Source organism: Thamnophis sirtalis, unplaced genomic scaffold (assembly GCF_051295495.1).
Source record: "Thamnophis sirtalis isolate CommonGarterSnake01/CBP01778 unplaced genomic scaffold, rThaSir2_p1.2 scaffold_4, whole genome shotgun sequence".
NCBI lineage: Eukaryota > Metazoa > Chordata > Lepidosauria > Squamata > Natricidae > Thamnophis > Thamnophis sirtalis.
The window spans coordinates 119,631,686-119,656,826 of NW_028261384.1; the positions used below are offsets into that span (position 1 = coordinate 119,631,686).

A 25,141-nucleotide genomic window follows, 5' to 3' on the forward strand; every position below is an offset into this window, starting at 1 on the left:
ATGGAAAGAGAAAGTGTTTCCAGCTGGTGAGGAATTTTTACCGTTTTAAAAGAGACTGCCTATAAAAAACTTAAAATTAATTTAAATTGGATAACGGAAGAAATAAGCGGCGGAATTAACTTTGGAATGGTTATCTTACTTTTTAAATGCTATCTTCATGGATGGAATTTATGCAAGCCTTTTAAAACGAATGGATTATGTTGTTTTCTTCTATTTTTTTCTTTTATTATTCTTTGTAACCTATGACTAAAATTCTCCTCTTTCATTACTGTGAGTGTTCTTCTAACTCATTCAAGAATCGGACTTTTTTTAACTTGAAATATTAAAAAGATACAAAAAGCAACAAATAAAATTGCAACAATAACACTGCTACTTGGAGGCTGGAGGTTTGTGTATTGGAAACAAAACACTCTTACTTTTCTCACTGATTATCCTGGCTTGGCACTCCAAGGTTTCCCTGCTTGTTTATAGAGAGTGATAAGAAGAAAAGCATACAGATGTCCCTTTGAAGTATATCTTTAACCAGAGAAAAGTGAAAACAAAACCTTATTGTGAATCTATGCTTAATCTTGTTAAAACCTTCTAAGCTAGAGCAGCAGTGTTTGTTAGCTGGAGATAATGCCACAATTTCAACAGCAGAAAAAAAATTTAAGTCTACAAAAGATATTCTCAGAAATACAGAAATTATCAAATACATATGAGAGGATAGAGAAGAAGCTGGAAGACTTAGAGCATCTAACAGTAAAATATGATGAAGAAGTTGGAGATGTTTATCAAGTGGAAATAGTGGTAGTTAAAATCCTAAAAATCAAAGGAAAATGAATATAAAGAAATTAAATTAGCTGATATTTATGGAGATTGGTTTGTCTCTGAAAATGGAAAGAGTGGAATACTGAAAGAGGAATTAAATGGAGGGGAAATCTACCCCAGATGGCAAGATACAAAAGAAGAAAAAACAAAAGAATTTATGGATTTAAAGAGAGAAATGTTATTAGCAACATCATTGATAACACTACCGACAATCAAAGATAAGCTGATTAAGGAACAGAAAAATTGCATCAAAATTACATGAGAGATTTTATAAGCAAGGAGTTTTTAAGAGGAGTCCATACAAAGTTGATTAAAGAAATGATCAGAGGATTGACACCACAAATGGCAGAAGATATGAGACTGTTTTGCTACTGGAAAGATACAGGTTGATAGATGGAAGAGTACAATTTAAAACTAGTTAAACTTAGTGAAATTTAGTGACAATAGATATAGTTAAATAAATAATTGTTAATGATAATAATGTATACAATGTGTAGTGTTATGATAAGTAATAATTTGATATGAATATTGAATGGTACCCATGAAAGGAAGATTAGAAATCCTTTTGGATTATATATAAAGGTTAATTAAAAAAAAGAACTAAGTTAGACACAGTTAAGTCTTGATTATTAGGGGGGAAATGTTATGATACAGGATATAGTTAAATAAAGGAGGGATAATGATAACAATGTGTATATATATATATATATATATATATATATATATATATATATATATATATATATATATATATATATATATATATATATATGGGTACAACATAACTGGAAACTGGATGTAAATTGTAAACAGTGATTTGGAAAGGAGTATTAGAAAATTTTGTTATTAAATATTATGGATGTTTAGCTAGAATAGAACATAAGAATTCAGTGTTATTAGAGGATTTTAGAAATAGTAAATGAAATGCCAATATGTGGTTATATATTAAATCTTGGTATATTTTATGATGAAGGACGTTTAAACAATTATAGTCAAATGAAAATGGAGGCATGATGATGGTAATATGTATAAATATATCTGAATTAAAATACTTGAGTTAATATGAATTATGTTTGATGACTGTGGAAGAGATGCACAAAAGCCTTTTTGTAACCAACTGATACACTTTCTACAGTATGTAAAGAAGGAAAATTTTATGTGTTGTGTTTGTTTTGAAAATAAAAAATAAAAAAAAAATATTTAAAAAAATTCAAGATAAGGAGAGTGCTGGCCACAAATAATTTCCAAGGGGCAGGGGACATTTTCCACTAACTCTCTGATTCACTGTCACTGTCACTGTCACTGTCACTCTCATCATTGTCATCGTCATCGTTGTCATCCTCCTCTTCCTCCTTAGATATATGACGATAATAAAATAAACTGTAAGGAAAAAAGGGGGATAACACTGTGGGAAATGAAGCAGAACACAGAAGCAGATTTCCAATTTTTAAGCTTTGATAAATTCCACCAACAATCTCTTTTTTTTTTACTGATGAGGCCCTTACACACACCAGATTTTGAGAATGCAATGAAAAATTCTATGATATGCCTTTAATTCATCTGCCATACTGGCTGGGCCTAGTGGGCCTTATTATTAATTTGCCCAAATTATTATGCGCATCTTTCAATAATGGGATGGGGGTGGGAGGGACACAGTCTCCTCCCTAAACCAGATTGCATATCCTGAGTATAAACACAAAATATTTGTTGCCTTTGGGGAAAAATCTACAGGTAGGTCTCAACTTATGATATAATTAGAACCAAAATTTTGGTCGTAAGTCCTTGTTATAAGTTGAAAAATCCACAGGACCAGACCTGATTTGTTTTTATGGTGGTCGCTAATCAAATCATGTAGTCATTAGTCTGAGTCACACATCTTAAGCAAATCCATTCTCTCACGTGTGTTTTTTGCTAGAAATGTTTAAAATGCCACAAATCTCAGTCACATGACTATGGATGTTGCAACCAGATATAAATGCAAACTGTTGCTAAGTGCCAGAAATACAGTCACAGGACAATGAGGGTGACATTTTACAATGACCAGAAGTGCTTTATGGGCCATAAAACACTCTTTTCAAAGCTGTTGTAACAGTCAAACCATTGTTAAAAGGTCCATGAGTTATAGTCCCACTTTAGGCACAATGCCAACTGGGTGACCTTGGGCCACTCACCTTGTCTCAGCCCTAGGAAGGAGGCAATGGCAAACCAAACAAAGATGATAAGGGGTCTTGAGGGTAAACTATCTGATCAGCAATTGAGGGATTTATGTACCATATTTTTTGGAGTATAAGACGCACTAGAGTATAAGACGCACCAAGGTTTTGAAGAGGCAATTTTTTAAAAAAAGTAGGTGGGTAACATACAGGGATAGAGAGGGAGAGAAAAACAGAGAAATACAGTAGGTAGGTATGGAGAGAGAGTGAATAGTTAAGTAGGTAGAAAAAGGGATAGAGAGAAAAATAGAAATACAGTAGATAGGGAGGGAGGGAGAGGGAGTGTGTGTGTGTTGGTAGGTAGGTAGGTAGGTAGGTAGGTAGGTAGAGGGATAGAGAAATAGAAATAGAACAAGAGAAAGATATAGAGAAAATTACAGTAGATAGGGAGACAGGGTAGGTTGGTAGGTAGATAAAAGGATAGAGAGAGAGAAATACAGTAGATAGGTAGAGAGAGAGAGTAGGTAGGTAGGTAGGTAAATAGAGGGGGGAGAGAGAAATACAGTAGGTAGGTAGGGAGAGAGAGAGTAGGTAGATAAGTAGATGTTTCCAGGTGTATTTCTCCATGTGCTGGAGAAGGAAATTGCTGACAATCGGCAGCACCTAAGTTTTTGTTTCTGCTGGCACAGCATTTGATCAATCTAATTCTCATCAATCAGTTAAAGAGCTTTCCAAAAGGAAAAAAAGTTTTTGCACTCTGCAAACCTCCCAAAAATGGCCCGTTTTTTGCAAAAACTGGCCTGCTTTTTTTAAAAGGCATGAATAGCCTTGGGGGGGAGGGCTTGTAGAGTGCTCCTGGGGGGCCAAAAACAAGCAAAATACGGCCCGTTTTTCATGAAAACAGGCTCGTTTTTTGTCAAAAAAAAATTGCATGCATAGCCTTATGGAGGTTTATAGAGTGCTGCTGGGGGCTGGGGGAGGAGGCAAAAATGGGCTGTTTTTGCTCATTTCTGCCCTCCCCAGTCCCCAGGAACTCTTTGAAAGACTCCATAAAGATATGCACAGCCATTTTGGTGAAGGGGGCGGAGCTTCTGGAGGCAAAAAATGTTGTATTCGATGTATAAGACACACCCAGATTTTCAGCCTCTTTTTTGAGGAAAAAAGGTGCGTCATACTCTGAAAAATACAGTATATCTAGTCCATGGGTGTCAAACTCGCCACGTCACATGACATATAACGATGTTTTTCCCCTTCATGAAGCTGGGAGGGGCATGGCCTGTGTGTGGCCACCAGTTTCACACCCCTGGCCTAATCTAACAAAGAAAAGGAACAGAGGTGATTATGATAGCAATCTTTCAATATTTGAAGGGTTGTTACAGAGAAGGGGGGGATTGACCTATTCTCCCAAACACCTGAAAGCAGGACAAGAAGTAATGGGTGGAAGATTATTGGAGAGAGATTCTACCAAAAGCTAGGGAAATTTTTTCTTTCTTTTTTCCATTCAAGGTTTTTTATTTTTTAATACAAATTATACATATTATAGGAACGAAGAGTTGTCTGGGTCTTTACTTTTACATCCACTCAATTACGTAGTCCTTTTTACACCATAGTTTTGTTTTTCACTTTCAGCCAAATTATTCTCTTCCATTATTTTCCAACTTTATAGTTATTTTTTCTTAATACATAAACAACATCTTCAATTGCCCCTTCAAAGTTACACCAAATTTTCATTTCTCATTTTCTCCATTGATATATTTTGCTGTAAACAACATACGCTCCCTAATTCAATTTAAGCACAGAGAGCATTTCTTTCCATTTTTTTCTACCATTAACAATATACTATCATTTCTTTATTTCTTAATTAGTTACATAACAATCTTACTACTATTCTTTTTAATCTACTAATATAACTCTTTTCGCCTTTCTTCCTCTTTTAACCATTTTCTCTTGGGCTCCCAAAAATCCCAGGTTTAATTCTTTTCCTTCTTCTCCCCCTTTCCCCTAACTTCTTCTTTTTCCTTCCCCTGCTTTTGTAGTTATTATATCTTTTCTTCAGCATATTTACTTTTATTATTCTAGTAACTTTCCCCAGGGTTTCCCCCCTTTCTCCTTCTTTCCTTACCATTTTGTGGTAGAATTGAAAATAAAATGCAGATGGAACATCTCACTGGGATTTACAATCAGAAAGGAAAAGTAGATAAAGGGGGAGATCTCCCAAAAAAGAAACCACAAAAAGAAATAGGGAAATTTTTCTCTATCAGTGGGAACAATTCATCAGTACTTGCCCCTGGATGTTTTTGCACCTCCATCACTGGAGGTTTTCTAGAAGAGACTGGACAGCTATTTGCCTGGAATGGTATCAGGTCTCCTGATTCCACAGAGGGGTGGACTAGAAGACCTCCAAGATCCCTCCCAACTCTATTATTTCATGTTCTAACCACTTCTGAAAAACCTGCCAAGAAAACTTGCAGGAACTTGTCCAGGCAATCTCCAAGAACCAGACTCAATTGAATTGAGAGAAAAAAAGGATGCCAGAGATGAGGCAGTGGCATCTCTCACTCAGTCTTCCCACCAGCTGCTGTTCCGATGTGATAGCCTTTGAAATTGATAGTTCCAAAGTATCAATTCAGTGTCATCTACTTCCAGTTATCCCCACAAAAAGCAACCGAGGCTACTGGTTTGTAAAGTGATGAGACTCACAAAGCAACAACAATGAAGGACAGCACACCTCCTGTAATCCCGCTCACTTTCCAAGCTGTCCAATCAGCTTCGGGGGGTGGAGCTCTGGAAGAAATCCCTAGGGTGAGAGAGTTTTTCACTGTCATAGGTGCCTGTGACAATAATGAAGGTGGTAGTAGGGGAGACAGTGATGATGGCTGTAAAACCAGTGGTGGTGGGTGGGTAAACCAGGTGGTATTCTCTTTTGAAGGTAGCACTGAAAAAAAAAGAGGAGAAGAGGAGAAATTTAAGAGACATCAAGGTGGGGATTAGGCATTTGGGGGGAAATTCTGTCAAGGCTCTGAATAATGAACTCAAGCAAATCAGAACCCTGAGACTTGGCTCCTTCTCAATGCTCTTCTTTAATGAGTACATCATATCAGCACAGCTTCAATTGAAAACCAATTCTAAATCTGTCCCGTGGTTTCAGTATAATTAAACTAGGAAATAACCCCATCCCCAAGTGTCACAGGTCACATTAGCCAATTGGGTTAATTGGCTCTTCAGGCACTCCTTCCCCAACCTTATCTGTTGCCAGTAGAGATGACCTTGGTTCTCATGAGAAACCTCTCAGTTGTGTCTACTAAGGCATTCCAACCTCATTCCCCCACCTGGGTGGCAACTGAGGGACAGAAAAATGGCTGTGCCAGGTTCGGTTCGAAGTTGCATTTAGAAGAGAAGGCATTCTATCTCTTTAAACTTCAGCCCCTGGCCAACTGGATAGGTCAGGGGTTGGCAACCTTAAATACTCAAAGAGCCATTTGGACCCATTTCCCACAGAAAAGAAAACACCGGGAGCCACAAAACCTTTCTGATGCCTGACTATTTTCTGAGTGGCTACAAAACTAGTATACTGTATGTAATTGAATTCTGTTTTCTTCTGAAACTTTTCTCTTCTTGGATTTATCCATGGTTGGCCTACTGGAGATCGGAAAGCTTGCCAGCCAGCAAGTGTTGCACATTGGCGGTTGTGATGTATTTTTGAGTGACAGGGAGCCGCAGCAGAGGGATGTAAGAGCCACATGTGGCTCTAGAGCTGCAGGTCCTGACACACACACACACACACACACACACACACACACACACACACACACACGGGTTAGATGAAGGGCTTGAAAACTGACATAAAGCAATCTACTTTAAAGGAAAACATATCTGATATTCAAAAGGCAGATGGACGGACTCCACCCAAGAAGAGAAATGCTCTCTTCATTATCACAAGATTGAAAAGGAGTCTCAGGGCCCCAGGGATATTATTATTATTTTTTACATTGCAATACTTGTAAAAAAAAAAAAGAGCAGGGATTTAATCGCATGGTTGAGCTGACCATCTAAACCTTTTTAACCTCCTCCCTGCAGATACACCTGAGGTCAAATACAGCAGCCTCTGCACAAACTATGTAGAGATGTCTTGGTTCCCCCCCCCTTCAGAACTCTTAATGAAAGGCAAGGAAGTGAAGATTTAATCAGCCATTAAAAACCACTTCCCTGCAGCCCAAACTTTGATTTTACAGACTAAAGTTACAAGCTTACATCTGTGCCAGAAAGCAGGTAAGCAAGCAACCTGCTCAGGTGTTCTGCATCCAGGCTATCTCAATTGCATCTTCCCACTGCCCAGTGGATTTATTTTCACTGGAGAGAGGAATAGTGTTACAGCCTTTCCTCTATATGACTGTCACAGTTTCTCCACCTCTAGTAAAAATTAAGAAAGAGCATCTCTTATGGATGGCCACTGTATGTGCCCACAGTCCACTTACAATCTGTCCTCCTCACAAATGCTATCCCCTCCAAAGAATTTCACAGGAGGTATAAAAACAATGACCATTAAATGGTAGCAGAATTACAGATCTTAGTGCAGTGTTTCTCAACCTTGGCAACTTGAAGATGACTGGACTTCAATTCCCAGAATTCCCCAGCCAGCGAATGCTGGCTGGGGAATTCTGGGAGTTGAAGTCCAGACATCTTCAAGTTGCCAAGGTTGAGAAACACTGTCTTAGTGTCTCTTTATTGACATCTAGTGGCTACCTCAATTTTTGCAGCCTAAGAATCATACCCCTAAGGTGAGCACCATCCCCATGTTATAGAAATGTGTTGGCGAACCTTTTTGGCAACGAGTGCCAAAATGAGAGAGCGTGTGCATGCATGCTAGAAACCAGAAGAGCAGCTGCCCGGTGTGCATCTGCGTGCCAGGAAGATGCTCTTCTGGTTTCCAGTGCATGCATGTGTACCGGCCAGCTGGTCTTCACATGAAACTGGAAGACCAGGTGGCTAGTACCCATACATGCACTGGAAACCAGAAGAGCATCTTCCTGACACGTGCATGTGCACTGGGCAACTGCTCTTCCAGTTTCTGCCGCTCCCATCCATGTGAACAATACCTGGCCGGTGCACTGGGACAAAGCTGCCAGAGAGATGGCTCTGCGTACCACTTCCAGCACACGCGCCACAGGTTCTCCATCACGGTTATAGAATGAGTCCCACTAAAGTTTGCAGAAAATCCTTCTAATTAATCATGACAGAGTTCATCCAAGCCCATATGTAGGAATATTACAAACAGTCCCCATTTAATGACTGTTCAGTGATCATTCAAAATTATAACAATGCTGAACAAAGGGGCTTATGACCTATACTTGAAATTATGGGCATTGCAGAGTCCTCGCAGTCAGGTGATAAAGATTCGGTATTTGGCAGTCTACCTTTTCATGCAACAAACCTCAGGTGTGCTGAAACTGCCCCTTCCTCCTTCCTATCTCAGCTGCCCAGCCCACCAGTGCATTGCAAGCTGGAAGGCACTGGAGGCCCAGGCCTATTCCCCATCCCACTACACCCAGCAGGCCTCACCATGGTTACGAGGCCCAGCAGCATATTTATGTTCACATTTCTCTACAGTTGCTGACAGGATTACCCAGCCAATGAGAGACATGGCCTTCTTAAAGAGGCCACTCCATGCCATTCTGCAAGCTTGCTCAATTTGGAGAAGCCGCCTTCCGAACGTTCACAAGAATGGCGCCTGGTTGGACTATGGTGCAAGATGCTAGGAAAAGAATCTTCCTGCCCTCCCAAATGTTTGTGTTTGCTAACCTTCTATGCTTCCTGGGCTCAAAGCCAGCGAATGCAATTGGAAGGCTCCCCCTTTGGGGAAGAAGGTCCTCCGAATCCCAATATTGAGCTTCTGAGGATGTTTTCCAGTCCTGATTTCACTGCACTCACCCACAACTTGAAAGTCAAGCTCGCTGTATTGATAGCCACTTGTGTCTACCATTTCACATCGGTATCTGCCTGCATCTTTCATATTGGCTTCTTTCTTGGTCAGAAAGGAATCTGCCCCACTGGCCATCAGCTGCTCCTTGTTTTTCACCTTCTGAGAAGAAGATGATCACATTATTTCTGTATCTACTTACCGTATTTTTCGGAGTATAAGACGCACCTTTCCCCCTCTAAAAGAGGGCTAAAATTTGGATGCGTCTTATACACCAAATGTAGCCCCACCCACCCACCGGCCCCCACCCTTTGGCCTCTGCCTCCTAGCAATTTATCTCCTTGCAGCAAGTGGAGAAAATGGGGCTTACGGCGACGGCAATAGGCAATATGGGGGAGCTCATAGGGGGGGTAGTGCGTGGGCATGCTTCACCCATAATGCAATGTGCGACCCCCAGTGTGCATGCGTGCAAGACAGACGCTCTCCCGCCGCCCCCAGAGGCCCTCCGGAGGCTTCAGGGACCTCCGGAGGACTAAAAAGGACCCTACGTTTCCAAACTTCCTGTTTGCCCATAGGGCCGTTTTTTTTTGCACTCTGGAGGTTTCAGGGAAGCTCCTGAAGCCTCCGGAGGGCATTCGCGGTGGGAGCTCTTTTTGCCCTCCCCAGGCTCCTATCAAGCCTCTGGAGCCTAGGGAGGGCGAAAAATGGCTTTAAAAAAAGGCTGAACTCAGCTGGCCAGTGCGCACATGCGCACTGGCCAGCTGACAGGGCAACGCCTTGCGTGCCCTGACAAATGACAGGTGGCACGCGTGCCATAGGTTCGCCATCCCGGGACTATGGCAATCTCTGCAGCCTGAAACAGCCCACGCTTAAATTGAAATTGAAAGTGAAACTTGCTGTTTGCTGCAAGGAGGCAAATTGCTGGAGACAGAGGCAGATTTTTTCTTCTTTTAATCAGGCTAAACTGAAACAGGCTGTTTGCTGCAAGGAGGTAAGTCAATAACTATAAATGCCTATAGAATGTTCAAATTATTACTTATTTTTTAAAAAACTGCTTTATTATTGTTCTAGATCAGTGGTTCACAAAGTGGGCGGTACCACCCCCCTGGGGGACGGTGGGATGTCTTAGGGGGGGCGCTAAGAGGCAAGGGGGCAGCACAGGGGTGTTTAGAGGCAAGGGTGGTGGCAGGGGAGACCGGAGGGGTGCTAAGAGGGCGAGGAAAAAAAGATTATGTATTGTGTTGGCTACAGAGAGCGTCACTCCCAGCTTGGTAGTTTCCCCTTAGCTAATTCTCAGATGGAAAGGAGAAACTAGCCGAGCAGAAAATGGATTGTTTAAAGTCCATCAACGCGGGCAGGAAGAAATTACCCAAACAAACCTGGAAATAGCTGCGGGTTTCCCTTTAAGCAATGTCACCACCCTCCCCTCCAATCACTGCCTTCCTCCCAGGAGAGGGGCGTGCGCCACTTCAATCACCTGCCTCCCCAACACTGCCGGCGTCTTAACCGACGGGCTTGGCTTGTGAAAAGTTTTTTTTTAAACGGTTGGTGGGTGAGGAGATCGTGCACAGTGTTGTTAGGGGGGGGGGAAACCCACCAATCAAATTCTAGTTGAGCTTGCGAGAAAGTTCTTTGCCACTGGTTTAAAAAACGGTCACATATTTAGTGCAATCCTTTTCCTTTGCATGGAGACACAACTGGGTAAAAGTAACTGGGGGGGAGGGGGGTGATGAGCGGAAGTGCGGTCGCTCTCTTAAATATTTTTTTATATTTAGACCACCAAATCTTAAAGACTATGCAGATGGTTTGGAAGGGGTTAGTAGCAAATCTAGTGTTGATATTGTGGAAATTAATGAAACTGAAAATTACAATGATGTTGTTGCAGGGATGTGATTATCCAGCTAAAGTTTTTTCTCTGACATTCTAAGACTTAGATGTCTGAGTGATATCAGGATCTTTTTTTGATGGAAATTCCGGATTGGGTGATAAATCCATTTTCAGATACTGAGGAAGATGGGGTAGTGGGGGAACAACTCATAGAGCTGCAAAATGACATTGAGCTTAAGCCAAAGTTTAAGAAATCGTACCAAGAGTTTTGGTTACAGAAATAAATTTCTGATTGCTATCCTGCACTATGGACAGTGGTTAAGAAGCTCCTTGTTGCATTTCCAACATCATATTTGGTGGAACGTGGATTCAGTGTGGTCATCGAACTTCTCTCTGAGCAAAGAAATCAACTCCAGATTACTGAACGTGGTGATTTAAGACTCCTGCTAAGTGACTTAAAACCAGACATTGGGAAACTGGTATCGCTTCATCAAGCCCATCCATCACATTAAGAATTTACTGAACAGTGAAGTAGTTACTAAATTTTACTGAATTTACTAAGTTGCTAGTTACTAAGGTTCTTGATAAATGACTATCAGACTTTGAAAACCTGGTATCACTGGATTATGTTCAACAATTTTGTTGAATTAACATTAACTAAAAAGGTTTTTAAATTGGATTTTGAATAAATGTGCAATTAATTGTTACAGTTTTGAATTTTACTGTTACTATCTTCCTTCCTTCATGCAAACCGCCAAGTCACATGACCCACCAAGCCACGCCCACCAAGCCACCCCCACAGAACCAGTAGTAAAAAAATTGAATTCCACCACTAGGTGGGGGGGCACTGAGGATCAGTTTGCAGCACCAAGGGGGCGGTGGACTGAAAAAGTTTGGGAACCACTGTTCTAGACAACTTAGCAAAATAAAAAATAAAATAAATGCTTGATCTGAAGATGCCCAGTGTTATTGTATCTTCTTTTAAATGGCAGAAAATAATGTATACTTCCAGAAAGCCACATCAATTTTAACAGCATCTGTACAAGTATAGTCTGAAATGTAACACTACAAACAGTGTATATCTTAAATACTGTTTGTTGGGAGGCAGAGGCAAATTTTTTTTCTCTTGTTTTCTTCCCCAAAATCCAAGTGTGTCTTATACTTCAGAGCGTCTTATACTCCGAAAAATACAGTAACAAAGTTGTTGCCATCCAGGATGAAAGAATGGGCGGCAGTACAAGCCCTCCACCGAAGGCTAGGATCATTCAATGGCACTACTAAAGTTTGGAAAATCAAACTCAAGAGTTAAGGAGACAAAATCAGTGGTGGGATTCAGCTAGTTCGCCCCTATCCAGGAGAACCGGCTGTTAACTTTCTAAGCAGTTTTCGGAGAACCGGCTGTTAACTTTCTAAGCAGTTCGGAGAACCGGTTGTCAACTTTTCAAGCAGTTCGGAGAACCGGTTGTTGGAGGAAATTTTTTTTTTTCCATTTTATAAGGCTAATCCTGTAAGGAAGGCAGGGAGGAAACATTCTAATGTTGTTTCTTTATTTCCCTGCTTACAGAAACTGCCTCTTCGGTTAACCCTTATTACATTGTGACAACTAAGGTGAAGCGCCCATCTACGTGAGTGATGTTGAGTTGGCCACACCCACCCAGTCACATGACCACACTGAGCCACGCCTACTCAGCTGGTCATTAGGGCAGAGAACCGGTTGTTAAATCATTTGAATCCCACCACTGGAAAGGGGATAGGGAAATAGGTTTGTGTCAGACAAACTGCTTTGTGGGAGACAATACTTACCCTGTAGAACTTGTATATCTTAACTCCATGGCTTGCCTTATGCCATTTCAGAGCACAATCCAAAATCAAATCTTCATCCATTTCCACTTGAACTTTCCGTTCTGCAAAAATCAGCATGTTATAATTCTACTGTCAGGCCATGCCAACAGCTGCTAACTTAAATTATATTAGGCTTTCTTGGTGCCTGAAGTGATGGGAGCAAGCAAAGAGGACCCTTTGAGTTATGTTTTTAGTAGCAAGACTCATATTTGATTAATGTTTCTAGTCCTTTGAAATAACAAGCAAGGATGTGAAATTCTGAGAAGGACCCAGCCAAACTGGCCGGAGACAAGAATTGCCCAAAGAGTTGACATTTAATAATCCAAAAACTCATTATAATGTAAAAACCTCACCTATTGAATATGTAATTGGTCATTAACAAATCATGCTAAGAATATTATGGGATGCTATGAATTGACATGTATAGCTATTGAGCATGCTTGATGACTCAAATTATGCTAACCAATGGAAGAGCCAAAATGTTTGAACTGTATATAAAGTAATAGTCTATCCTTTTAAGAGGCCTTTCACCTTATATCGTCTTCTATAAGAGATATTAGTCTACCTTTCCAGCTTGGATCCTATTTTTGGCAAAGGCACAGCAGGCTAAGAACCTCGCCATTGTTTACAGCTAACGAAAGTTTTGTGGGCCAGCAATTTAGACTGGATTCTTTACCTCTCTGTCCAACCAGGCTTTGTTATCTTCTAATCCAGCTCCAAACTACATGAGCCGATTTGGGGTTCTGCTCTATCAACACTTACCTCCACAGTTGGGCTTCTTGGTACAGGTCTGCTGATTTTTAATACACGAGCCGCAACTGATAAACATATAAACCATACGACCTGCAGAATAGGAATTAAATGAGAAGAGGACCAGAAGAGAGAAGCTAATGTACTGCATGCAAAGCAGAAGAAAACCAGAAGAGTAAACATGCCAGTCCTATGATTCTATGATCTTGCTGGCAAAAGACAAAACCACAGAACTCTGATGAGTAGGCATAGTTTGTCCAGAAAAGCCTTGGTCACACTACTCAGTTCTAGATACAGATGAATCTGGTCTCAGTTCCTCTTATTTTTTTTGCTAAAAGACCATTTGCAACTCAAAAACTCTGTGCAAAAAGACGTATGGCAAAGAATACATAGTGACATAGAAATGCATTATATTATGGGCAAAATTGCTTGCCTGCCAAAATGTACAGAAAAATAATCACTCAGAATCATTCAGAAACCTTTTTTTAAAAAATCTGACATACATACTGGGCAAAACAAAGTCAGTTCAAGAACATGAAAAAATGGCACAGCAAAATTTAACCTGAAATGGTATAGTGCCAGGATAGTGAACTATAGGCATGTGTGCCCAAAGTGGCACACGAAGTCATGTTGCCTGGCACGCCCAGGGCCTTGCCTGTTTGTCTCCTGGATTTCTGGCATGCATGCATGTGCAACGATCAACTGTCCTTCATGTGCGCAGCAACCAGCTGAAAACTGGCATGTGTACACGCGCCAATCAGCTGGTTGTGGGGTGTGCAGGCGTGCCAGAATGCAGAGGTTCAGCTTTTCTGGAGTGCATGCTGTACATGCACGGCAGTGCTGAAAACTGATGTGCCCATGCAGCTGATCGTCAGGCGTGCATGCACACTAGAACCTGGAAGTTTGGCTTTTCCAGAGCACAGGCCTGATGAGTTCATGGGTGCAATGTTTCTGCACAATCTTTTTGGCACTCGGCACTTGGTGCCGAAAAGGTTTGCCATCACTGGTATAGGGCTTCCTGCCTGAGCAGGGGGATTGGGCTAAAAGACCTCCAAGGTCCCTTCCAACTCTGTAATTCTGTTATTTAGTGTGATAGATTTGCTTTCTCCAATGGAGACAAAAAATGCCATTTGTAGTGGGTGACACTGACTAAGTTGCACCAGAATTCTGACTTATAATTGAAACTAGACAACCTGTGACTCCTTGGGTCATTGTTTCGGAGATACTTCCTTACCAGATTCCTCAATGCTTTCAGTAAATGGCAAAGCTTCTAATGTACTTGAAGAGTTCTTAAGAATTCAGAAACAAATTCAGAGATATATCTTCCTTGAAAGTGGTCAACTATACAGCACAGTCAAGCGTCATAAGCTGGCCACAGGAAATGTTTTGTGACATTGTGTACAGTGTTATGTCACAGAATATTTTGTCATAATTTTTATGTTATAAAGTATTTTATAACATTTGCCAAATTTCAATTTCATGGGAATTATGGGGCCCTGATTTTGAACACATCCTGTAAGTTAGTACATTTGAAATACCTCAGTTGAAAACTTGTTGCCCAATGATGCATCATTTTGCCCAGTTAAACATATATGAAAGTATTAATAACACATAAACTGGACATGAAACTAATCCTTCCTTCCTTCCCTTTCTCCCTCCCTCCCTCCCTCCTTTCCTCTTGAAACAGTTCTAATTATGTTAAGGACTAAATATAGGATAAGACTTGTAAGGAGGAGGGAACAATAGGCGAATATGACTCCTAACCTTGATCAGTTGTAGAAAACCACACATCTCCAAAACAACCCAACATTCATTTTAACTAATCTGATACTCACCACATTCATTGCTGCAAAAGACTACAAACCAAAAGGAGAAGCAAAGAAGGGCATTAATAAACAGACGGTTTATTTCCTCCAGCCCCAACCTCCTACCTAGCGATTTTGAACGAGTAGTAGTTGAAGTTGACATTCTGACATCAGTTTGAGCAAGCAGTGACTGAGCAAGCAAAGAACCAAGCTCAATTTCAGTTGACAGTATTAAATGATTCCGTTACAGATCAGTCAGAGGGAGAGAGGGAAGCAGCCGAGAATGGTTCCTTTGATGCTAGAGACCTATGGCTCTTCTGCTGTCTGTAACTGCCACTAAATGAAGCATTCGTTCTCAGACTGCTCTCTGCCTCCCTCCCACCCACACCCCAGTTGTCATTTTGGACAAAACACAGTTCTACTTCATGGAAGTGGCAAAAGAGAAGGCCAGCCTACCAGAATGGGCAAATTTGCAGCATCCAGCAATAAAGAAAACATCATTTATTTATTTTAATTTTATTTATTTATTTCGGTTTGTCAAGCATGTATGAAAAAACAAATATAAGTATGAATATAACATATCAACATATAAGTATAAGCAGGTATACGTGTGTGTGTGTGTGTGTGTGTGTGTGTGTGTGTGTGTGTGTGTGTGTGTATATACAAACCTGTGCTCTATTGCCTCTTAGGCAGATGTGTTAACCATTGAGCTACAGAGCTCAACTCTTTATCAGCCAGGCCAGGGTGAAAGGTATATATTTAAACATGATGAGAGCTAAATAGCTTGAAATAGATCTATACTAGTCTCCCTTTATTTATTTATCAGCACAAATATAACAAATGTAACAAAAAGGCAACAGTAAAAAATATTGGGTTTCTGTCTGGATGGTCTCTTGTGACGAGCCGAAGGACAGAGAATGGAAGTGTGATCTTCCTCCCATATTTGGGCATACCAGGGGTTGTGACTTTAAATAAATAAATAAATAAATAAATAAATAAATATATTTAAATTATATATATATATATATATATATATATATATATATATATATATATATATATATATATATATATATATATATATATATATATATATATATATATATATATATATATATATATATATATATATATATATACATACACACACACATACATACATACATACATACATACATACATACAAATAATAATAATAATAATTATATATATATATATATATATATATATATATATATATATATATATATATATATATATATATATATATACACACACATACATACATTCACACACACACACACAAGAAATGAGTACAAATAGATGGGAACAGAAGGACAGGGACAGTAGCAGAGGTGAGTTCCTACCAGTTCAGTCCAGTTCGGCCGAGTAGGTAGTAACTCGGCCCAAACCACTTCTATCAGCGGCGCCATAGGTGTTGCCATCTTGTTTTTTGCTTCTGCGTATGCTCAGAAGTGATTTTTTTAAACTTCTGCACATGCACATATAGCGCTCATCAAGCAAGTGCCCAAAGCACACGCATGTGCCCAAAGTGCATCCCTGAGTGAACCGGCAGTAAAAGGAACGGAACCCACCCCTGGACAGTAGGCACGCTGGTGCACTTATGCACGCCCCTTACAGACCACTTAGGAATGCGGTGAGGTCCACGGTGGACAGTTTAAGGTTAAAGTTTGGGGGGTTTGAGGATGTAACAACAGAGTCGGGTTGTGCATTCCATGGCATTGACCACTCTGTTGCTGGTCATATTTTCTGCAATCAGATTTGGGGTGGTTTATCTTGAGTTTGTATCCATTGTTTGCCCATGTATTATTGCGTTTGAAGCCGAATTATGGGGAACCATTGATTATGTTGATGGCAAAACAGAGATTCGCACCTGGTTGTTTAAACTTAGAACTACATCTTCCTTTCCCCCCCCCCCTTTTTAGAAGTAAATAGAACTTACGTTTTGCAACTGGTGGCATGACCTCACGAAAATAAGTCATCAATTTCTGGAGGCTCCACATCATTTCATTGAAAAGCTGCTCACCTGTTGAAAAGAAAGAAAATACTAAGAAGGTGTTACGGAAAATTTGTGACCTGGCTGGGCCACGGGACCCAGCTTGTTGGGGAAAGCACTGGAGCAGCCCATGAACCAAATTTAAAGAAAAGGCTTACAGGTCTTGCAACCACAGCTGAGCTCAAAATTTCCATTGCTAATGTGTCAGTTGTTAAGTGAGTAGCATCTCATTCTATGACCTTTTTTGCCACAGTTGTTAATGAATCATGCAGTCATTAAGCACATCTGTCTTCCCCCTTTCACTTTGCTTGTTGGAAGCTGGCTGGGAAGGTTACAACTGGTCATCATATGACCCAGGATAATGCAACTGTCATAAATACATGCCAGTTACCAAGCACCTGAATTTTGATCACATGACTGTGGGAATACTGCAACGGTGGTAAGTGTGAAAACCAGTCATACATCATTTTTTCAATGCTGTTGTAACTTCAAATGGTCACCAAATGAACGGTTGTAAGTCGAGGACTGCTTAAGAAAAAAAAAACTATTGTCTGTGATGTGGGAAAGGACTCACAGCTTCTACCATCTTCATGTATCTCCCACAGCTTTATTTTCTTATATATTTGTGGGAAGAAAGTCAACCTCCCCCATTATGTCAACTTTTCTCGGTTTTTTACCTGACTTCCAAAGAACAATAAGACAGAAGACTAAAGCCAATTTGACACCTAAGCTGAAACTGACAAAGCAAGTTTTAATACAGAGGAAATTGGTGAAAGGCACCAACGTAATCAAATAAGAACATCACCTCAAAGTACGGTATTAAATGTTCCCCATGCTGAACCTAGATTTCCTCACAAAATCCCTTCACTCCAGAGGTCACCATCTTGATTCAGAAAAGATTAAAGATCCTCAACTCCGCAGGCACCAACCTGCATTTTCTTTCCACCTGACTAAGTGCATTTACACACTTTCTAGAAACAATACAAGGACTTCTTCTACAGTCTGTGGAGATCTTCTATAGCAGGGGTGTCAAACTCACAGCCCGCAGGCCACCCGGTTTAGCAAGGAGGGGGGGGAGAGTTGTGATACATTATGTGACGACGTGCTGTTGTGAGTTTGACACCCCTGTTCTACAGTCTGTGGAGATCTAAATATGTCTGTTAAGATTAGCAAACCCAATCATAATGATTCATTAGAGTATCCAGTTGTTGAGCCTAGGATTAAAGGGTCATTAATATCCTCAGCCTCCTCACCTCCCAACATAGAGCAATTTTTCTCTACAGGGACATTGTATGTTGTCCACGAATCAACAAACATGAATTTGTTGATTCACGAGAGCAAATTCTCTGCTAGGTTTACTCCAGTTTCCACTGGCTCTGTTGTAAACATAGTTTATAATCACCAGTCATGAGATGGCTTCACTAAGTAAAGGTAAAGGTTTCCCGTGCTAGTCGTTACCAACTGTAGGGGGTGGTGCTCATGTCCGTTTCAAAGCAGAAGAGCCAGCGCTGTCCGAAGATGTCTCCATGGTCATGTGGCCAGCGTGACTAAATGCTGAAGGCGCACGGAACGCTGTTTCCTTCCCACTAAAGGTGGTTCCTATTTTTTCTACTTGCATTTTTACATGCTTTTGAATTGCTAGGTTGGAAGAAGCTGGGACAAGTAACAGGGGCTTGCTCCATTATGTGGAGCTAGAGATTCAAACCACTGAACTGCTGATCGACAAGCTCAGCGTCTTAGCCACTGAATCACCATGCCCCTTTGGCTTCACTATGGAACCTTTATTTGGGGTACCATTGTCTAAAGAAGAGGGTCTTTTGGAGAGAGAGAAAATATGTGATCCTGGCTTTGCTACCTCCCTCTTTGCAATCTTTTGCTGTGGTTCTAAACCTAGTCACAGTTAGCTACTACTTGTGAGAACCATTTTAAGATGCTTAGGCTAGAATTGCCTTTGAGGTGCATTTAAAAAATCGCTAATGTGGAGGGAAAGGAAGGAAAGGAAAGGAAATTGGGGAATATGAATGGGGGAAATCCTTTCTTCCCTTGGGTAAGGGAATTTCACAAAACCACCAGATGGTGCTGCGTAGTTAATTCCAAGAAAAAATATTATATTGGAATACATTACGATGGTGACTTTAGACAAAAGCAGCAAATAGGCCATGGGTGGGGGAATTGGGCAGGCAAGGCAAAACTTTATTGCGGTTTGTGGAGGATCTTGCACCTCTAACCCTGTTCTTAATGGACTGTAGTATGTCTAAATTCAAAATAATCCTGAGTGCCCTTCAAGAAGAACAAGTATTATGCATTCCTTTTATGCCCATATAGTACCATTCTTTTTAACAAGTCTCTCTACCTTCAAAGCCATTTTCCTTGATCTGGTTCAGAGAGCGTTTGAAGTAGGCAGCGAGTTTTTTTAATGTTAATTCATCTGAAAATAATGGAAAAGAGGAAGAATTGTAAGTAAAAGAAAATAGCCAGATTCCTTCCTCTCTGCTCATGCATTTGTCTTAAGAAATCTTGTTTAAATCAGTTTTCCATATATAGACCTCAATCCACAACTTCCGTTCAATATGTCCCTTTGTGAATTTCATGGCTTGCAAACATAAAACCTGTTTCCAAAACTTTTCCGGTTCAAACAAGCATTAACCTAAACATTGCTGGATTCATTTTGAGATAGTGTGTTGTGGACCCAATATAATTTATGTCTATTGTGCAGAAAAGTCCAAATCAAGAGTTCAAAATTGTAGCTTTACATTATGTGCAAATCTCTCCAAAAATGTCCTTATGGAATTTCACGCAAAGCCTGAATTCATTAGGGAACTGATTATTAACCCTGACTTTGCTTGTCAGAAAGTGGCAAAAGGTGATCACGTAAGTTGCGGTGAGACACCGCAACTGTCAGCAATATATGCCAATTGCCACGCGTCTGCATGATCACATGGCCACGGGGATGTTGCAAAACAGTCATAAGTCTATTGTAACTCCGAATCATACCTTACCTATCTGTACATAAGTGTTTGCTTCATTTTGAAGAGACATACGTTTTATCTTGCATAGGCACAAACACACATGGATATATTTTCAATTACTTTCCAATTATTTATAACCTCAAAGAAATGATATAAAAATAAACTATCAATTTGGTTTACTGGGTTTGATAGTAACCCTGTAGTAGCACATAGTCATATAGATCAGGGGTGTCAAACTCAATTTCATTTCAGGGTGGTGTTTGACCTCGGAGGGCAGAGGGTGTGTGGGGCATAGCCATGGTGTGTGGCCAGGGGTGGGCATAGCCAGGGGTGAGCATGGTCATGGTGGGCATGCACAGGACTCGTATCAGGGGCACCTATGGTGGCCAAATGCTAAGGCAGGATTTTCTTGAGACTGTCAGTCACTCTCACTATAATCTCCTTCCTTCCTTCCTTTCTTCTTTCCTGCCTGCCTTCCTTTCTTCCTTCCTTCCTTCCTTTTCTTCTTTCTCCTTCCCTTTTCCTTCTCCTTTCTTCTTCCTTCTCCTCTTTCCCTATTTTTCCTTCCTTTTTCTCTTCCCTTCTTTTTCTTTGTTTTTCCTCTTTCCCTTTTTCCTTTCCTGTCCCTTCTTCCTTGCTCAGATACAAAAGAGAAAAATATTCTCCTTTTGTTTTGTTCAGTTTGTTTTGAAAGCCCTCTGCCAACAAAATAGAGCTCAGAAAGGCCGCGCGCGCGCGCACACACACACACACACCAGCTCCATTTTTGTTAGCAGAGACTAACAAAACGGGTTGGTTCTGTTCTGTTTCCAGGTCAGCCCCACGGGCCAGATCTAAGCACCCCGCAGGCCGTATCTGGACTGCGGGCCTTGAGTTTGACACCCTGAGCTAGATGCTGAACCTGTGGCTGGATCCAGATCTTGTCTTACTTAAGATCCATTCAATAGGATAACTAACATCAGTTCCATACCAATGTACACACATGCAAAGAGGAAGGTTATCACAACAACCATTTTTGCAAATTTCAACATCTCTCCTATGGAAGCCTAAGCATGACTAGATCTCCATTTGAACAGGGTCTTTAAGTTCAGCACATCTTTTGTTAACAGAAGCACCCGTTTTCAGTGTTAGAAATGCAATGAAAAACCATGATGCAAGATTACAAGATTGAAATTGCCTGCATGAAATAGGGATATGATCAAAGGAAAGGAAAGGAGTCTCCAGTCTGCTCCTTTGGAGTTCTCAACTCCAAATTTGGTCTCAAAGAAGGGTTCAACTTAAAAGCTTTTTTTTAAAATCACTTCATTCATTCAGTAGGATATCTTCAGCTTGTATTCTCCCTTCACTGCCAAGGCTCAAAGCAATTGTCATCAGGATTTATGTTTTGTTGAGGCTTTTACTTTCACCCATCAAAGCAGCTCTGACTTTCTATTTGCCTTCTCTATTCAGTTATTTCTTTATTTATCTAGGAAACCAATAAGACCACCGCTCTTAAATACATAGTTCTGGACAGATGACAACCAGTTCACAAAAACCAATATAAAAGCCTCTACCACAGAATAGTTAAAAACAATCAATACCAAAAATCAACACCCCTTCTGAGGCAACATATAGAAAAATCATATCGAATATACATGTGTATGAAGCGTCTCCAAATCTTGGTCCACCCCAAGAGGCCGTAGGGCAGGTATCTGCAACCTTAAATACTCAAAGAGCCATTTCGACCCATTTCCCACAGAAAAAACTGGAAGCCGCAAATCCTGGGTGGGCATGGCCAACTCAATGTCACTCACCCAGTCACATGACAACCCCCCCCAGCCACGCCTACATAGGTTTTGTGGCTCCCAGTGTTTTCTTTTCTATGGGAAATATCTCTCTCTCTCTCTCTCTCTCTCTCTCTCTCTCTCTCTCTCTCCCCTCCTTCCCTCCCTCTCCCCATCCCCCCCCTCTCTCTCCCTCCCTCTCCTTCTCCCTCCCCCTCTCCCCCTCCGTCTCCCTCTCTCTCTCCCCCCCCTCCCCCTCCGTCTCCCTCTCTCTCCCCCCCCCTCTCCCCTGGTAGGGTGGAAGGAACCTCTGAACTGGTGCTGAGTGGTGGGAATTTGATGCCCGGAGGCCGATGAGCCCAGGAGCTGAAGACCAGTTGGCTGGTAAGGAAATGGGCATCACAACATCGGCAGCTATGCAGAAAAGCAACTGACATCGGGTAGGTCAGAGCGAGCCCATGACGCCACTGTTCTTGCTAAGGGCAAGTGAGGAAGGTGTCATAATGGGGTCCAGGAGGAGGGGACCCGTCTTCCCCATTGTGAAGCGTGCTAAATTTTACTGTGCTGCACAGGTGCCGCGAGAGCGGCAACAGCAAATGCACCGCAACGAAGGAGGAATGCTGTTTCGCGCAAAGGCAAGTGCAGAGGTGCTTTACTCCCACACTAAGACTCCGCCCATCACCACTGCCGCGACGGGGAAACAGTTCTTTCATCCTTCTGCGGCAACAGGGAACCACAGCAGAGGGATGAAAGAGACACAAGGGGCTCTGGAGCCGCAGGTTGACAACATCCAACCTCAGGGAAAGGCCAGGTCTCTGTGGCTTTCTCAAAAATCAACAACTTCTTGGACTTCTAAATCTCAGTGGGGTAAATACCATGAAAGAGTAGAAATATTGATTTCATCCAACAAGATGACACAGTTTAAGACAGGGAGTAGAGACATGCTGACTTTGTTGGGTTTGGTGGGACAAGCAGAGATAAGTAGTCCCACAAAAAACCAGAACCCATTTATAATACACTATATTGCTAAAAGTATTCGCTCACAACTGATTCTGATTATGTGGATGGGTGAGCTAATACTTTTGGCAATATAGTGTATGTCCCTATAAAAAATGACTTTTTGTCCCCACCAATTTCTCTAACTTGGTCCTGCCAATGTTTGGGGATGAGGTTGTCATAGCACAGTGTTTCTCAATCTTGGCAACTTGAAGACTAAAACATATGAAGAATGGTTGCAGGAACTGGGTATGTCTAGTTTAATGAAAACAAGGACTAGGGGAGACATGATAGCAATGTTCCAATATCTCAGGGGCTGCCACAAAGAAGAGGGAGTCAAACCATTTCCCACCTGAAGGTAGAACAAGAAGCAATGGGTGGAAACTAATCAAGGAGAGAAGCAACTTAGAACCTGACAGTTAGAACAATTAATCAGTGGAACAGAAATTGCCTCCAGAAGTTGTGAATGCCCCAACACTGGAAATCTTTAAGAATATGTTGGATAGCCATTTGTCTGAAACGGTGTAGGGTTTCCTGCCTAGGCGGGGGTTGGACTAGAAGACCTCCAAGGTCCTTTCCAACTCTGCTATTGTATTGTATTGAAGAAGCGTGGACTTCAACTCCCAGAATTCCCCAGCGAGAAAAATATAAATCTTGTAAATCAATATAAGTTGGTAACGTAACCTCTTTGTTCCATATATAGGTTACTGTGTAAAATTCAAAACCTGCCCTTACGAAATGTTCACGGTGCCAGGATGTGGATTTAAGTCTGCCTAAAAAAGCTCTGATCACTCCTGAAAAATTTGGATCTTCTTGGAGAGCTACTGGAAGGAATGCATTCATACCAATTGAGCCCATGTATTTTTGTGGATCTATGGGTTGTTGCCACATCCTCTCCATGGTATTGTCCAGGAGCTGCTCCAATTTTGTTTTGAGATTAGGGTCTCTTTGAAGTTTTTTCCCCAGGTAGCTATTTTTGAACTCTTCTTGAAATGCCATGGCTTCTTTGCTACATTTTAAACAACCCTGAGATCCTGTGATGACCATGGCCAGGAGGAGCCCAAACTCTAACCGAGACATGATGATATCTTCCCTAGTCCGCTGCTGGAAGGGGCCTTGAACAGCAGAATAGTGACATCATAACCACGACCTCACAAAGCCTGCATGCTTTTCAATCAGAAGTGAATGTGACTCTTCCACTGAAATGTCCCCATTATGCTCAGCTGTGGCTCATAATTGGCTGAACACATCACAATGGGCTGGCTTTTTTTTTCATATTTAATGGAAACAGAAGAAGCCACATTATGGTTTAGCACAGTATATGAACGTTGCTACAGCATAAGTCAATGTTGCAACGGACAGAGAGATGCAATCTACACTTAACTTCCAATTAGCATCATGAAATGTTTTTTTAATCAGAAGATGGAGGCAATTTAGCTTCTGTCCTTTCTGATATACTTCCAATGCTCTCCTGCATATTTAATGCCTGTTCCTTATTATTCTTTCATTGGTGAGCTTGTGTTGGATGAACCATCTCTCACTAATATAATCCCTGTAAACTTGCATTGAACTATAATTTCTGTTTTGCTCAGCTGGCCTCTAGACCCGTGTTTCCCAATTGGGCATCTTTAAAATAGGGGGATTTCAACTCCCAGAATTCCCCAACCAGCCACGCTCACTGAGGAATTCTGGAAGTTGAAATCCCAATATCTTACAATAGTACATAAAAGTATCTGCTACAATGTCTCACCTGTCAATGGCTGCTTCAGCTTCAAGCACAATATACGAGCACACAATAGATACAAACTTAAGGTAAGCCGCTCCAAACTCGATTGCAGGAAATATGACTTCAGCAACAAGAGTGATCCACGCCTGGAATCCTCTACCTGACTCAGTGGTTTCTTCCCCAAACCCCCAAAACTTTAACAGACTGTGTACTGTCAACCTCACCCTGTTCCTAAGAGGTCTGTATAAAATCCCAGATTTTTTTAATTATTATTTTTTAATTATTACCAGAGTGCCTACTGACCCTGTCCTAATATTCCCTTTTATTCATATCCATTTATGCATTCATGATCATGTTTATACTTATATCTGTTATCCAACACATGCTCGACTAAATAAGTAAATAAGCAAACAAACAAACAAATAAATTGCAAAGGTTGTAAACACTGATCTAAACAATACTGAATAAGAGGAGCCATTCAAAGCAGGGGGACAGATTTCTTCTTGTAACTCTTTAGTAGAAAGGGGGTTTTTTAGTGTTGATTTATTTGAAAACCAATGAAGAAA

General features: G+C 41.0%; 1 protein-coding gene across 1 annotated transcript; it reads right to left on the reverse strand.

Annotated features, from left to right (window-relative positions):
• Nucleotides 1-2,078: 2,078 nt before the first annotated feature.
• IZUMO1 (izumo sperm-oocyte fusion 1) lies at nucleotides 2,079-23,929 on the reverse strand. The gene is made up of 9 exons (XM_087714672.1): nucleotides 23,695-23,929; nucleotides 19,475-19,549; nucleotides 17,068-17,151; nucleotides 15,135-15,155; nucleotides 13,312-13,392; nucleotides 12,511-12,611; nucleotides 8,892-9,042; nucleotides 5,664-5,898; nucleotides 2,079-2,190 (listed from the first exon to the last, which is right to left on the reverse strand). The coding sequence occupies exons 1-9, from the start codon at nucleotides 23,927-23,929 to the stop codon at nucleotides 2,079-2,081; spliced, it is 1,095 nt and encodes a 364-aa protein (XP_087570798.1).
• Between the last annotated feature and the right edge of the window lie 1,212 nt (nucleotides 23,930-25,141).